A 14,396-nucleotide genomic window follows, 5' to 3' on the forward strand; every position below is an offset into this window, starting at 1 on the left:
CAGGGTGAGTCGCAACCCACAAAGCGGGCAGTTTGTTGCAAGAACGCACTTACAATGGCTTTCAGCCTTTGAAGCACATTTTTGCATGGCAAACAGGTCTTTCGCTTGTATAAATATTCATGAAAAAAAATCTTTTCTTATTTTGAAAAGGCAAATAAAACATAAGTTAAGGCACACAGCTTTTAATGAAACCAATCCAAACTTCCAATAGGCAAAACGATCAAATAGTAGAAAGGATCTGCCTCCCCATCAGCCCCCACAAATCACATTAGGATAGTTCTCACCGAACCTTAAATGTCATAAGACAGAGAGAGATAATAGAACAGCAGATAAAACAGGCCTGAATCCAATAGTGAATTATGTCCTGTTTATATCCCTTCGAATCTCTTTTTGTATTGATCCTTTTGCAATAGCCTTATGAGGTAACTAAGTCAAGAACCGATCAGATCATTGATTAAACGAAGAGTATGAGGACTAGAAGAAGGACCACATGAATAAATTTGGGTACTTGTGTATTACTCAGTACGCACTCTAGAAGTGTACTTGTGTATTAGTTAGGTTTAAAAAAGGACCTAGTGTTACACTTCCAATAAATGTACCTTCTCGTATGAATATAGTTGTATTGCGTCCATTGACGCACTGATTTGTTTTGAACAAGAACCGCTTATCCTAAAAAAAATATAATTGCCTCTTTTTCAGTCCTTAGCAAATCCCAAATCTGAATTTGAATGTCCCTGGTCAGACACTTTTTTCTATCACTATACGTTGCAAACTTGTGCACAAAAATCACTAAATTATTGAAGAGAAACAGTAGAATTAACCAGTAAATCACTAAAATCTTGTGATTTTTTGTCACCTGGTGGCAACCCTGATCGGAACGTAGGACGCAAATATATGAACCGGTGGATCCAGGGGGCGAGGAGCCCCTTCCCAAGATTTTTCTGGCTTCCTCTGTCTCTGTTTTTTTCTTCTTTTTCTCTCTCTCTTTTAGAATGGATGTGTCAATTTGGTCAATGATCGGCACATTTGCCACATTGCTCCCCCCCAAATTTTGCTCATTGGCACCCTTTTCCCATTGCCCTCCCCCTTAAAGATTTTGCTCTAGATCCACCCCTGAATATATGTGACCCTAAAAAAGATAGCTATGGCTGACCCTAGCTTTACTTAGTATTTCAAGATCGTGGGCTAAAATATAATTTAAGAACATGAGAAGAAGAAAGAAAGAATGTAACTATTATACTGATCACCAACAAATACTTTTAGGTAGAAAGAGGAGTCCCCTTTTTCTTAAATAGGAGCTATATCTGGTCTTTGAGAAGCCATAAACATTTTTGGCGTTTTAATAACTTGTCCCAACTCTTCAGAAGATTCCGTATTCTCAAAGTTGTATTGACGTTCTATTCTTTAAGGCTGTGTTTAGAAGCTTAATCCCAAAACAGAATGAAGGCCAAATCCTGGTATAAAAAAGTCATGTACGAGAGAAAATAAACAAAAAACAGTGACCACTTACAAGGCTTCCAGGATTTTTATTCGAGGAGTGGGCGGAGGACGGGGGGGGGGGGGTGCAAAAGAAACATAAAAAAGGGTATCAAGAATATTTGTATTCATTTTTGCCATTTTTCACAAGTAGGATAAAAAATTTTTTTTTGGGGGGGAGACTCAATTCCCGATTATGTTGCTTAGAAAAACCATGATTGCCATAATTAGCGAATCTGATTATTCGTCCCATCACGATGAATTATATCTGACCCTAGTTAAACATAGCATTCCGAAACCGAAGGTTAAAGACATAAGGACGCAAGAATAAAAAAGAGACATACCTTTGAAATCGCTCACCCACCGATATTTTCTTGGACGAGAGAGGAGTGAGGGAGCCTCTCCTTTCCTGGATAGGAACTATATCCGGTCTTTGAGGAGCCGTAAAAGTTTTCCTTCTAAACAAAGCTCTAGTCTTATCCATTTCAGTTGAGGCAAAGATACTAACTAGACACTGATCAGTCAAGCCAACATACCAGTTAGTAATTGGAAACCATGTAATAAATATCACAGAAACTAACAAATCCTATGAATTTTATCAACCCAAAAACAGGATAGTCAACAACTGGGATTGAAAAAATTAGAAAACCAACGCATTAATAAGAACAAAGAGATTGTGAGATTAGAGACTTATTAATGCGGCGGCAGGATTTAAACTAGACAAGCGGACAGAAAATAAATGGCTTGAATTTAGCATGCAGATTGAAAAGAGGAAAGTAAATAAGGAAAAACACGGTATTTTCCTTATGAGTAAGTGAATAAAAACTGTCAATCAAATCTTCTATCATTTATGATGAGTTAACTCGAAAGTGGTATTTATCATATGAATAGACAAGTAGAAAAGCTTGCCCATTGGCCAAATTCCGACTTATCAAAGTCCCGAAATGTAACCAAAACTTAAACTTGAAAAATATACGGCATTATTAGCTGCATATTCAGATCAATTTAATAGTGTCATAATTATATTATTATATCGTAACCCTAAGGTGGCTGGAGTTATTAGTTTCTATGACCATTTTTTAAGAAAAATATTATAGACGTTAAGAGTAAGTAAAGGTACCATTCCTATTATCATTCCATCTTGTCTTATCACACGCTAGGCCTCAAGAATAATTAACCCAATATAAATAAGGGAGGGATATAGTAGGCTAACTAGTCAAGTGAAAAAAAAACAACAAAAAAATCAGTAAGATCACCCATTCTACACCAACTAGCGTAAATCTTGGAATGGTTCTTGTTCCATCTTGTTCGGAACACTGCCACCATACAACGCATCATTACACCACGCATAGCAAACTTCGCACCATGCTTGGCACACCCAACCTAATGTTCACATTATTTGAAATGGGTAATCCGCCAGATCCACCGCAGGTGTCGCCAAGCTGTTTGCTTCTGACTCTGGTCATACTTTCGGTTAAACCTCCTAAGCGCCTAACACTGCATCCCCTAAGAACAAGATTTTCGAATAACATTCCTTGAATTTTTTTTTGTAGAATTACCTTTTTCTGAGCAATGTTACCTATGCATCAGATATGCACAAAGGGAATGGCCCCCTAATAACTCCTATATTCGAAATTATATTTTTATATATGACATGAGATAGCATTTATACTTACGATAATTTTCGATCAGATAATACACATAAATAATACGGAAAAATACGGCGGTAAAACCACCTAAAAAGCACTTACTTTCGAAAGGTGAAGGCAAAACTCCAATCTAACATATACTTATTTTACTCTTTTTGCTTTGGGAAATATGTGCTAAATTTCAAGGTAAAATAAAAGAGAAACATTCTGGAACCGATCGACCAATCAACAACTCAAAGAGTGAAAAAATCCAGACATCATTCTAGTTTTTCTTCAGGGAGAGAGGGGGGATGTAAAGCGGATATTTTTGAAAGGAATTCGAGATAACAAACAGGTTGAAACGTGACAACTTTAAAAGTAATATTTTCCTTTTGGAAAAAGTTCCGTGAACTTTACGCATTAATCCATCAGGACCTAATAAAAATGTATAACTAGAACCATATAACCTAATTTAATCTGTTTAGTATAGCCTTTAACATGCATTATTCTTTTAGCATGACTTAATTAGAAAAATTAGCTATGATTAACATTATTTAATATTTTGCATGGCTTATTCTTGAATAAAATAAAAAAAATTCAATATTAAAAACATGTGGCATCATTGAGATGTCATTCGTTTGCTAATTACTGCTTTGAATTTTGACTACTTTTCATTACAGAAAATTGTAGAGCCACCTAAAAGGAAAGGAACTCCGCCTCCAGTCACCACCTTCACATTTTCCTGATTCACGGGAAAAGAGTTCCGTCCAGGGAAATAGCATGATCCAACAACGCAATACCATTCCAACTAATTTTATAAATAGACAAGATAATCATATCGTTTCTCTCAAGACTTAAAACGATCTTTACAAAATCTTTGTAAAGAAACAAACAAACAGGAAAGAGGGGAGCGGAAAAGAAAAAGGAACAGTTTGGATTACAAAACATTGACGGTTTGTTTGTTATTAATAGTAGCCTAGAGGTGTTGCTCAACTCGGAAATGGATAGGCCTTCTTAACAAAATATACTGGACGTTGATTTGAACCTTGTTTTCTTATAATAAAATATTGACCTTTCATAATAAAATTATTTCAGAATTTGTATGACGTTCTGCAATTTTCTCGAAATACAAAATTGACATGTTTTCTTGTATTAAAATCAAGGCATTGTGAAAAGGCTCAGCCGAAGCTTAATCTAGCTTCAAGGGAGGGATAAACCCTTAACGTTCGGATTACATTCAATGTGACATCAAACCAGACAATAATTTGAAAATTTCCTCAAATGAAAGTAAGAAGCGTTAAAAGAGCTTAAATCGGATCCTATATATGAGAGAGGTGGCTATACCCCCCAGTCCCCAATAATTTTTTCTGACTGGACTTTTTTCAGTTTTTCAAACCGAATGCTTTGAAAGATTTTGTCGCATCATTTTCATCCAAATTGTGGATTTTTTTGGTGGGGTAATTTACGGCTTGTTTCCACAACTATGCAAATGTTTTTATACTAAAAATTTAACATTTTTACGAATTTAGAATCAGCATAAAGGATAAATTCCCATAATGGCTAAAATTCAGCAGGTATTTAATTTTTTTCTATAAATAGAATAATTTCTACAAAGCTGGAAGAAACTAAAATAAAACAGATGAAATCACTACCCATTCTAGGATAATTCTCCGATTTATCAGGATCAACAATTATACGACTTTTGGAAAAAAAAAATTCCCTTTTCCGGCAAATACTGAGGAAAAAACCGAGACACATTTGTCATTCAATAAGATTATATGTGTTCAATTTCAACATTACGGGAGATTGAGGCTCCTTTTAATCCTTAAAAACGTACAAAAAATTGTTCAAAACAAAGAAGAAAAAGGATGAAATATGGTAAGTTTTATATATAATATGTTTATAGTCGCTTGATATAGCTTACATAACTGGACTACGAAATTACGTCGATTTACGTTACGTTGTATATTTTATTACACACACACACACAATATATATATATATATATATATATATATATATATATATATATATATATATATATATATATATATATATATATATATATATATATATATATATATACAGAATAAAAAAAATATTCGGGCAAATTATTTCTTCATTTTGAAGAAATGGAAATGCTGTTTCTTCAAATTTTCAATCATCAAAAGATGGTTGATTCGGGTGAAGTTAAGTAATTCCCCGTGACGAGATGTTTAGTTGCCTACTGCATGTAATTTTTACCTCATGGATTATACGGGAAGACACGTTACTAAAATTCCAAGAAAACGTTTAACAATTAAAAAAAATAAAAGGAAGAAGCTATCAAAGATTACTAATTGCTATGACTAGTTATTGATTAGTTATTACTAGCTGAATAATTATTTAGGCTCTGAAAGGAAAGAACTAATTGAGAAATAACTTACGCTTTGCGTTCAGAGGTAGAGGAAGAAACCATTTCATACATCTGAGGGCTTGTCGTCGGCTGGTCAATTAGATAAAATGCCGTACTATCTGAAAACAAAATAGGACTTACAAAGTATTAACTACACCTTTTGAAAAACCGATGTTATTTTCCAAGAGCGTATCCAGGATTTTTGTTCGGGAGTAGGGGTGGGGGAATGGATAGTTGTTTACATAAAAAATCGAAAACTCATCTGTATTAATTTTTGGTACATTTTTACGAGTCGGACAGAAATTCTGGGAGCGGGGAGGGGTTCAAACCCGCATACCACCTTTCCCCTAGATGCGGCTTTGGTATTTCAACACTATGCCGTAGAACCTTTTACACTAGGAAAACTTTAAACTGTACGTTACATTGTGCACTCTTGGGAAGCCAATGTTTTTCTTAAAGTAGGTATTACTCATGCTCTACATAGTATTTTATCTTATGTTTCGGGAAAACAACATATAGCAATAATATGCTGTTTCTGGAATGGCAATTAATAGTCTTTCCCAGAGTGTCTTTTTATTGAAAGCGACTTTTCTGCAATAACAATAAGATTATCATCTAAGCTTGAATCCCGATTTCCACTCCATGATTTCAATTTTGAATAGTTTACTTTTAATGACTGCAATGTTTTGATCAGATGATCCTGATGGTTTTATAGATTTTTACCTCAGCCTAGTGTAAAACACTTTGTTCCAATGTGAAATTAACATAACATAAATTAACCACCTAACATAAAAAATTGCGTACGTAGTGTGGAAGCCGCTTAATTTAAGATGACAGTCCTTAAATGCTCCAATGTTCAACTTTCAGAATTCAACGAAAAGAATCGGATGTTTGAGGGATGAATCCTTACTCAGAGGTGTCGAAAGTGCGTTTTAATTGAAGCGAATAATACAGACTTACCATTTCATTATAGTAAGTGACATGGTTGGTCAAATGCTCAAATAATTATATTATAATCATAAATAATTATATAATAAATACAACATAATAAATAATATATAATGTAATATAAAATATAAATAATAATATAATATAATAAACATAAATATGATAAATATTATTATAATAATTATATAATATAATAATAATTATAATAATTATATATTCATAAATAATTATATTAGGGACATTATGACCACTTCTATTTCAAACCACCAGCAGCTACACCATAAAATATATTTCTGGATACCAAACTACTCAACAGGTATATGACTTCTTCACCAATTTTTACGTGGAATGACTGCTTCAGACCCGTAAGTCGGAGCTCCAAAATCGGAACAATGAGATATTTTAAAAATAAATAAAGTATAATAGGTAAGTAGTTAAATTTGACTAGATCGCATTGCTAGAACGTGGAATCGAAGGAATATCAACGACAACCTTCTTATTGGTTGAAAAGATAGAAACTAAAATATTTGACACTAGACAAATGAAAGTATACGGATACAAATGTACTATATTTTTCTTCAAAATTCTGCTCCTTATAAGGAATGCCAGAAACAATAAGGATCTTAGTGCCGCTAATTCAGCAAAGATGCTACAAATGTTTGAAAGTTTTTGATGCGTTATAACCGATGAATTTAGCCTTACAAAATTGGTCTACTTAGTCACTATTAGTGCCCATAAAAACGTACTAAATGATAAGTATATGTTGTTACAAGATAGACAAAAAATATTTTTCGTTCATGCAAAAAACCGAATTCAATAATAACAATACCAAATATCGATATTTCAACAGAAGTGAATGTATGAAAAAAGCGTTAATAGTGAAACGTTAACTCTGGTTATCAATATGTGGAGTTCGATGATTTTCACAAGAGTACCCATGATAATAAAGTATATAAGTATAAGGCACAAACTTAAGCTCAAGACTACAATCCCAAAATTTGACTCCAGAATTCGCAATAACGCTCAAATCTACTCCAAAAACCTAAAGTTGAGTACACTAAACATTAACGTCTCAGCACGAAGCCTCAAAATTAAATAGTCTAAATCATTCCTAAAGAGTTGAGCAACATAAATTCAAAATGTTCCTAAAAGTTGCAAGAGCATCATTATTGTAATTTTACATCCTAATAATTCTAGGGATGTCGTCTTTTATGTTTCATCTTCGTTGGAATTAAATTTTGTCATGACAAATTTACGGCTTCCTGAAAAATAGACATTAATTTGTCTACTAGATAGATAACCAATAAAAAAGGTAAAATTACGCCTTTGGAAATCAAACAAACAAGTCTACTTTTATCTAAGAGAAACAAAACTTCCTCAGAAAGACGTGAGGGTGAGGGAGCGGGGGATTGTAAGGTTCTCAAATGGTCTTCACTTTGTCTAGCATTTCCATGGGGAAACGTTATTTACGGTCTACCTGATGTTAACGCACATGTCAACACGGTTCCACCACTGGCACTTCTTCAAATCTTTGGCTTCCTTCGACAATATCCCTAGATTTGTTTTACAAGTTCTAGCTCTATTCTTAAAATCAGGTCACTCGCAGACACTTTATTGGCAAGGAACAGGAGGTAAAATGCCTTCAAATATTTTCCTGGGGAGAAGGGATAGAAAAAAGTTTTCACCCACAATAAGTAATATTTTTTCAAACAAATGAAATCATATTTATGAGTGTTTTTTGTAATTTTTCATGAGGGAGAGGGGGACTCCGGTTTCCTTCATCAGGAGGGGGACCATGATTATTATCCAGACTCTACGAAAAGGACGATAACAAGAAATTAATGAATAGTTGATAGGTACATTATAATCTTTCAATAATGCGTTTAACTAAACTTCGACTGCCACGAATAGTCTAATAAATGATTTATAAATTGTTTAAGCTTTTCCTGGAACTTATCACAGAATATTTATAAACAATAAAGCGATTGATATCACGAGTCAATGCTGTTCATGTAGACACAAAGATTAAGTCCATAATATTGTTATATACAGTTAAGAGACTAAAATATTGAACCAATTAATTCCTGAAAGTAAACAGCGAAGGAAAATGAAAGAAGACACACTGCTTTGATTATTTATTTGCATTTTGTATCACACATCTGGTCTGATAGAATAGACACGATTGTTTGTTTTCATCACGCATTTGACATTACAGAATTTGTTTCAATATCTTTTTAGCATTCACTTAGCCAACCTGACTTACTGAAAAGGAAAAAAGGCGAAATAAATAAAAGACAAAAAAGCTGGTCAATGATAAAATGCCATATCATTTTGGATTATAACTCCTCATCATCCCCTAACTTCATTATGATCATTTAAGAATGGCTAGTGTTCCATGGGCCGTGAGTTCAAACAGATTTGACACCAGATGTTACACAATATATCTCTGTTATTGCAACAGACTCCCATAACTGACGCAGTTTTCCAAACAGATCCGTTTGATCAAGTGTCAATCAATTGGAAAAGGAACCACACGAGAAATCCCTCTGAGAGATGCAAACGAGGGATGGGAGGAAGGAGGGGAGGGAGTGAGAATCTTCAAAAAGTATTTAAAAAATTCCAAATGTATTTTATGAGCCATTTTCGACACATCTGGTCATATTCGTCATATCATCACACATCTGATCTAATAGAATAGACACGATTGTTTGTTTTCATCACGCATTTGACATTACAGAATTTGTTTCAATATGTTTTTAGTATTCACTTAGCCAACCTGACTTACTGAAAAGGCCAAATAAATGAAGGACAAAAAAGCTGGTCAATGATAAAATGCCATTTCATTTTGGATTATAACTCCTCATCATCCCCTAACTTCATTGTGATCATTTAAGAATAAAGACACGTATATTAATATTAAAATCACAGGCAATTTAAAAAATACAATCAATCGACTTGGCTTCTGAACGACTCATGACTGCAATCTCAACAGCAACGCTAGTGTTCCATGGGCCGTGAGTTCAAATAGATTTGACACCAGATGTTACAGAATTAATCTCTGTTATTGCGACAGACTCCCATAACTGACGCAGTTTTCCAAACAGACCCGCTTGATCAAGTGTCAATCAATTGGAAAAGGAACCACACGAGAAATCCCTCCGAGAGATGCAAACAAGGGATGGGAGGAAGGAGGGGGGGGGGGGAGTGAGAATTTTCAAAAAGTATTTCAAAAATTCCAAATGTATTTTATGAGCCATTTTCGACTGTGCGATTCGCAGGCTAGTATCTTTGACCAATAAGTGTCAATCAATAGGAAAAAAGAACCACACAGGAGCTTCCTTTTAGAAGTGAGAATTAAAGGAGGATTGAGAGTTTTTGAAGTGTTTCAGGTTTTCCAGGAGTTTTGATAACCTTTTCATTTTATCTTCTCCCTAATAATTCCTTCGCAAGATTTTGGCGACTTCTCTTTCCGGATTTTTATCTTATTTTTTAATTTGTTTTTGGACACGAAAGCAGCAAGCAAAGTGGCCAAAAGCTTTAGAATTCTTACTGATTTTTAGTTAATTACCTAATTTTATTTTGTTATTTATATATAGCTATTACTACCTTACAGGACTAAATACAGGCTATAATTTTCGTTGCAATTTCCACAAAAACAAGTGAACCTGTTTTATTGAATATTACCAATAAGCGAACCCAATTTATATTAACAAAAATTTTCTCATAGAAATGTCCAATGAAAAGGCCGTGGGAGAGGGATTGCGTAGTTTGAAAAATTGCTTAAAATTTATCACAGTATTTTTGAGTTTTGAAAAATGTGAAGTTTTCCTTCCCTATATATAGAGTTACTATTTAGTAATAATACCTAATTTGCAGAAATTCAATTAATCAGAAAGAAAAAGTTTCCTCTTCTACTTTTTTATTTCATGTTTTCATATTTCTTTCTTCGACTTGCTAATTTCTAAACTTCAAAATAAACTCATTTGAAAGACTACCAAAAAGGGAAGCTACAAGCGAAGACACAAGGGGTAGCTTAAAAAAAGGGATACAAATTATAACATTCTGGATTATATCATAAACTAAATGGGGATAAAACTGTATCTTCTCCTCAGCCATTTCTTTGATTTTGGATTGGACATTTATAATAGTAAAAATTTTCCCAATAATAGGTGTTAATAACAATCTGTTAGAAAATTATTTTCATGGTTAAACAAGCCATATAATTCCTTGGTACGAAAGTTATTTAAGCTCCCTGTCAAAGCAGATAATATACATAATCTATGTCAATGTAAAAAAAAAAAACAAAAAAAAAAAACGGTAACATTTTTTTCTTTTTTTAAAAAAAATAAAATATATATATTCTTATACTTTGCGTTGCTTAATTTTAAGGAAGTTTTCTTATTTTTGTATCTATTGCAACAAAAGATCAACACTAATATAACATATTTTGGAAGAGGGGGGATACTCTTAGCTTTGGATAGTACTTACCTTTCGCATTGTTTTTAATTTGCTGTTTCAAAAAAAAAAAAAAAAAAAAAAAAATTAAAAGGTCAATATAATTATCAATCTTTTCGTTTTCTCAAGATCTACATAGTTGGCAAATAATAAAGAATAGCTGCTTACCTCTTGCATCTGGCTTCAGCAAAATCGATGTGTACTTAATAATAGGACTACATCGAACCGGTTCACTGCCACTGGTGCTACTTACAGTATGGTACTTGAGAACGTATTTGTTATCATCTTTCTGTAGTAGAACAATAGAATCTTCAAGGACGAGGACATGAAGGTCAATCGGACGTCTGTCTTTGCACCGCCAGGTGAGCGGACCCTCATGAACCAGCCTCCGTCGAGTAAGGTCGAAGTTCTTAAAAGTAAAGACATGTCAAACTTGAATGCAAGGCTATCTATTTCCTTTATACGTTATAGTATGATATCTTTTAGTTTATGAACTGATTGATCGTTAACAGTAATGAATACAGGATGCATATGAATTTTAAATAGTTTTTTAAGAAGAATTTTGTAATTTTGTATATAACTTTTTTTCTGACGAAAATAAACATGGTCCTGAGTGAAAAAAAATACTTAAAAGGAAAAAAGAACCCTCGAAAGACATAGGGAAAAACTGTAAAAATAACTGTAAAATAACAATAGTTTAATAATAAATAAAATGGAGGAATATTGCCATAAAATTACCAAGTAAGATAGAAGGCAACAGCTACATGAAAATGAAGGGGCTCGCAACCCTGTTGGTTTGAGGATTGGATTCATTTAGTCATTATTAATAATTTTTGAAGGTGAGCTTCGTGCTAAAAACAAAAAAACATAAAAAGGGGTTCCACTAAGAACATCGTAAAATGTATGACAGCAGTAGAAATTATAAGAGTAGATTAATCAAATTTATCTTCTTTATTATAATATGGTGGGACACAGGGACAAATGCAAGGGACCCTTTCTAGGCCAAAGCCTAAAAAAAATCAAGATTATCCATATCGTTCTCGAACTTTCCGCTTTTTCTTCTAGTTTTTTGGAGGTTGTTTTAACAAGTTCGATTCATCCAGCTGTAAAAACAATTTTGAGACCACTACTCTAACAATATACATTTCAGCAACCCGAACTCTAATGGGACTTAAACACATTCTTATTAATTCAATTATTCAGAAATCTGAAAAATGCTCTGCTATAATTATCCCTTCTTCTTTATGAAATATTTCTGTAATCTCCTATATAATTTTTCTTCCCTTCTCTCTTGCCTTTAAGCTGTATTATTAAGAGTGACATTTATTTGCAGTCAGTCATATGTATATTCTTTGAAATAGATTTGACCCGAATGAAAAACGACACTTCGGATATGAGTCTGCATTCTTTTTTTCCTTTTGTTATTATAATTGTTTTTTTTATTATCGTCATTTGTTTTTTTTTTCTTTTCTTTTTTCACGATGGAATCCATTGGCTTCAGAAAGTGTGCAGGAGACTGTGCCTCTGACCCAGTGTTCAACACTGTTTTTGTGCCACACCAATCCTCTTGGTCCATTACCATTCAGCGAGGCTTCTTCGATTGTATTTTTTTTTTCATTTTTGCTACAAATTACATCCGTCAAATCCGAGTAAAGATATAATTCTCAGTGATAGTATGTCACTATTTATTGTTATTTTAGTATGTTTGTGAAAATGCATCCGCGAAACTTTATAGTAAGCTGTTTTTTCTCTGCTACACTTCCAATATTTGCCCGACTCTGTATATCGAACAATTTACCGCTATTCAACTACAGTTTTGTATGGAAGTCCTGAAGCAGCTCAATCAACAAAGATACTTTCTAAGTTTTCCTTTTCCCTTTAATCTTTTACTTTTTAAGGGAAAAGGAGATAATTTTTTCCTCTCTATTTTTTTTCTTCCTTTTCAGCTTCTAATTTTTCATATAGATCTTCAAGCATATTTCCATACTTGAGAGGGAACATGGAAGAGAAGAATCTATATTTCGAAGACAAGGCCAAAGGAGACAAAAGAATGGCCAAATAGACAAAAGAAAGAAAACCATAAAGTCATCAGAAAAACCTCGCAAAAAAAAACACAAAAAATAGTCAAACATATATTTTACCCTTAGTTCGTGATCCGATTTGTCGCCAGACGACTTATCTAATCGTTTCTGCAGTTCTGCTAATCGATGCTGATTCTCCGCTTCATGAATAGACGCATTGACCACTTTGAGAAGTGCACGTGATTTTTCGAGTGCGATTTTAATTGGTTGATGATCTGCATGTTTTACAGGGGTATGTCGTAAAAGCGACTCCAAAAGAAGTGGGTATTTTGTGAGTCGTTGCATTCCAGTGGGTAAGAGATCCTATAACAGAATTTCCTGTTTTAAATATGATAGCAGTATACAAAAAAGAGGAATATATATTTCTTGATGAATAAAATCATCTTCGAGCGTAATTCCCATGCACTTTCTCCTTATTCCTAACTGCTAACTAAATTTTCACCTGTATTAAATGTTGTGTGTTTAATATGACCTGAAATAAGATAATGTAAAACCCTTTTATCATTTTTCTATAAATGACAACTATTATTAAAGCAGCATAATTATTTACACCATCACAATTATTGTAGCAGCACAATTTATTCAACTGTTCGTTTTAGTTTATTAGTTTATTTAGTTTATTAAGTTTGTTTAGTTTATTCATTCACTTAAGTAAGATTGATCTTGAGAATATTCATAAATACTTTATAAGATTTCAAAATACAAGAAATGAACCTGAACATTTTATGAATCGGATTCCAAGTGAATGAATAGAATGCATGGAGACAAAGTTTAAAGGTTTACACTATATGTGGAACATACGATTTTGCGACAAAAATATTGGTATAATTTCCACCAAAAGGACAAAATTCTTATATCATTTGATTCTTTAGTTTCAAATTTATCCGTTCCCTAAACCAGAGTTATGATATTACTTAAACTTTTTCTTAAAAAATGATCTAAACATACTTAGAAAATAGAAATATTTTCCTTCTTTCGCCCGTTTTGGCGCACTTTCAGCTTAATTTCTGAATCTAAAATCATAAGTGCAGTCAATTTTGAAAATGATATTCGATGCATGCATAAAACTAAATCTCAGATATTGAAAGATCCAGGATTATTGTTTTATCTTTAAAAGCTGAAATTGTGGAGCTGCCAAAAAATAAACTAAGCTAAATAAAAGCCAAGACTTAGATAAAAAAAAACAAAAAACAATAAGCTAAAAATCTAAGTAAAGATTTACTTATTTACATATTTTATTTGTTTATTCATATAGTGTTTATTTATTCATTTATTGACGTAAATTTACCAATATTATTTAATATTATTAAGTAATATTAATAATAATACTAATCTAAATAAATAATAACCTAAAAAAGGAGCTGAAAACCTGCACAGATGACATAAGCATTCCAACTACACAACAATATATTT

At 32.9% G+C, this 14,396-nt stretch overlaps 1 protein-coding gene across 11 annotated transcripts in view; it reads right to left on the reverse strand.

Annotated features, from left to right (window-relative positions):
* Positions 1-14,396, reverse strand: part of LOC136029437 (rho guanine nucleotide exchange factor 11-like) — a 349,966-nt gene that overhangs the window by 80,363 nt on the left and 255,207 nt on the right. For 9 of the 11 annotated variants that reach the window (XM_065707834.1, XM_065707833.1, XM_065707831.1 and 6 more), the window contains 2 exons: positions 13,044-13,286; positions 11,071-11,311 (listed from right to left, as the gene is read on the reverse strand). In XM_065707834.1, coding sequence (XP_065563906.1) covers positions 11,071-11,311; positions 13,044-13,286 — 484 coding nt within the window. Of the gene's footprint in view, positions 1-5,530; positions 5,619-11,070; positions 11,312-13,043; positions 13,287-14,396 lie in introns of all 11 variants that reach the window. The other 2 variants (XM_065707830.1, XM_065707826.1) reach the window with 1 other exon arrangement.

The sequence above is a fragment of the Artemia franciscana genome, chromosome 7 (genome assembly GCF_032884065.1).
Source record: "Artemia franciscana chromosome 7, ASM3288406v1, whole genome shotgun sequence".
NCBI classification, from domain to species: domain Eukaryota; kingdom Metazoa; phylum Arthropoda; class Branchiopoda; order Anostraca; family Artemiidae; genus Artemia; species Artemia franciscana.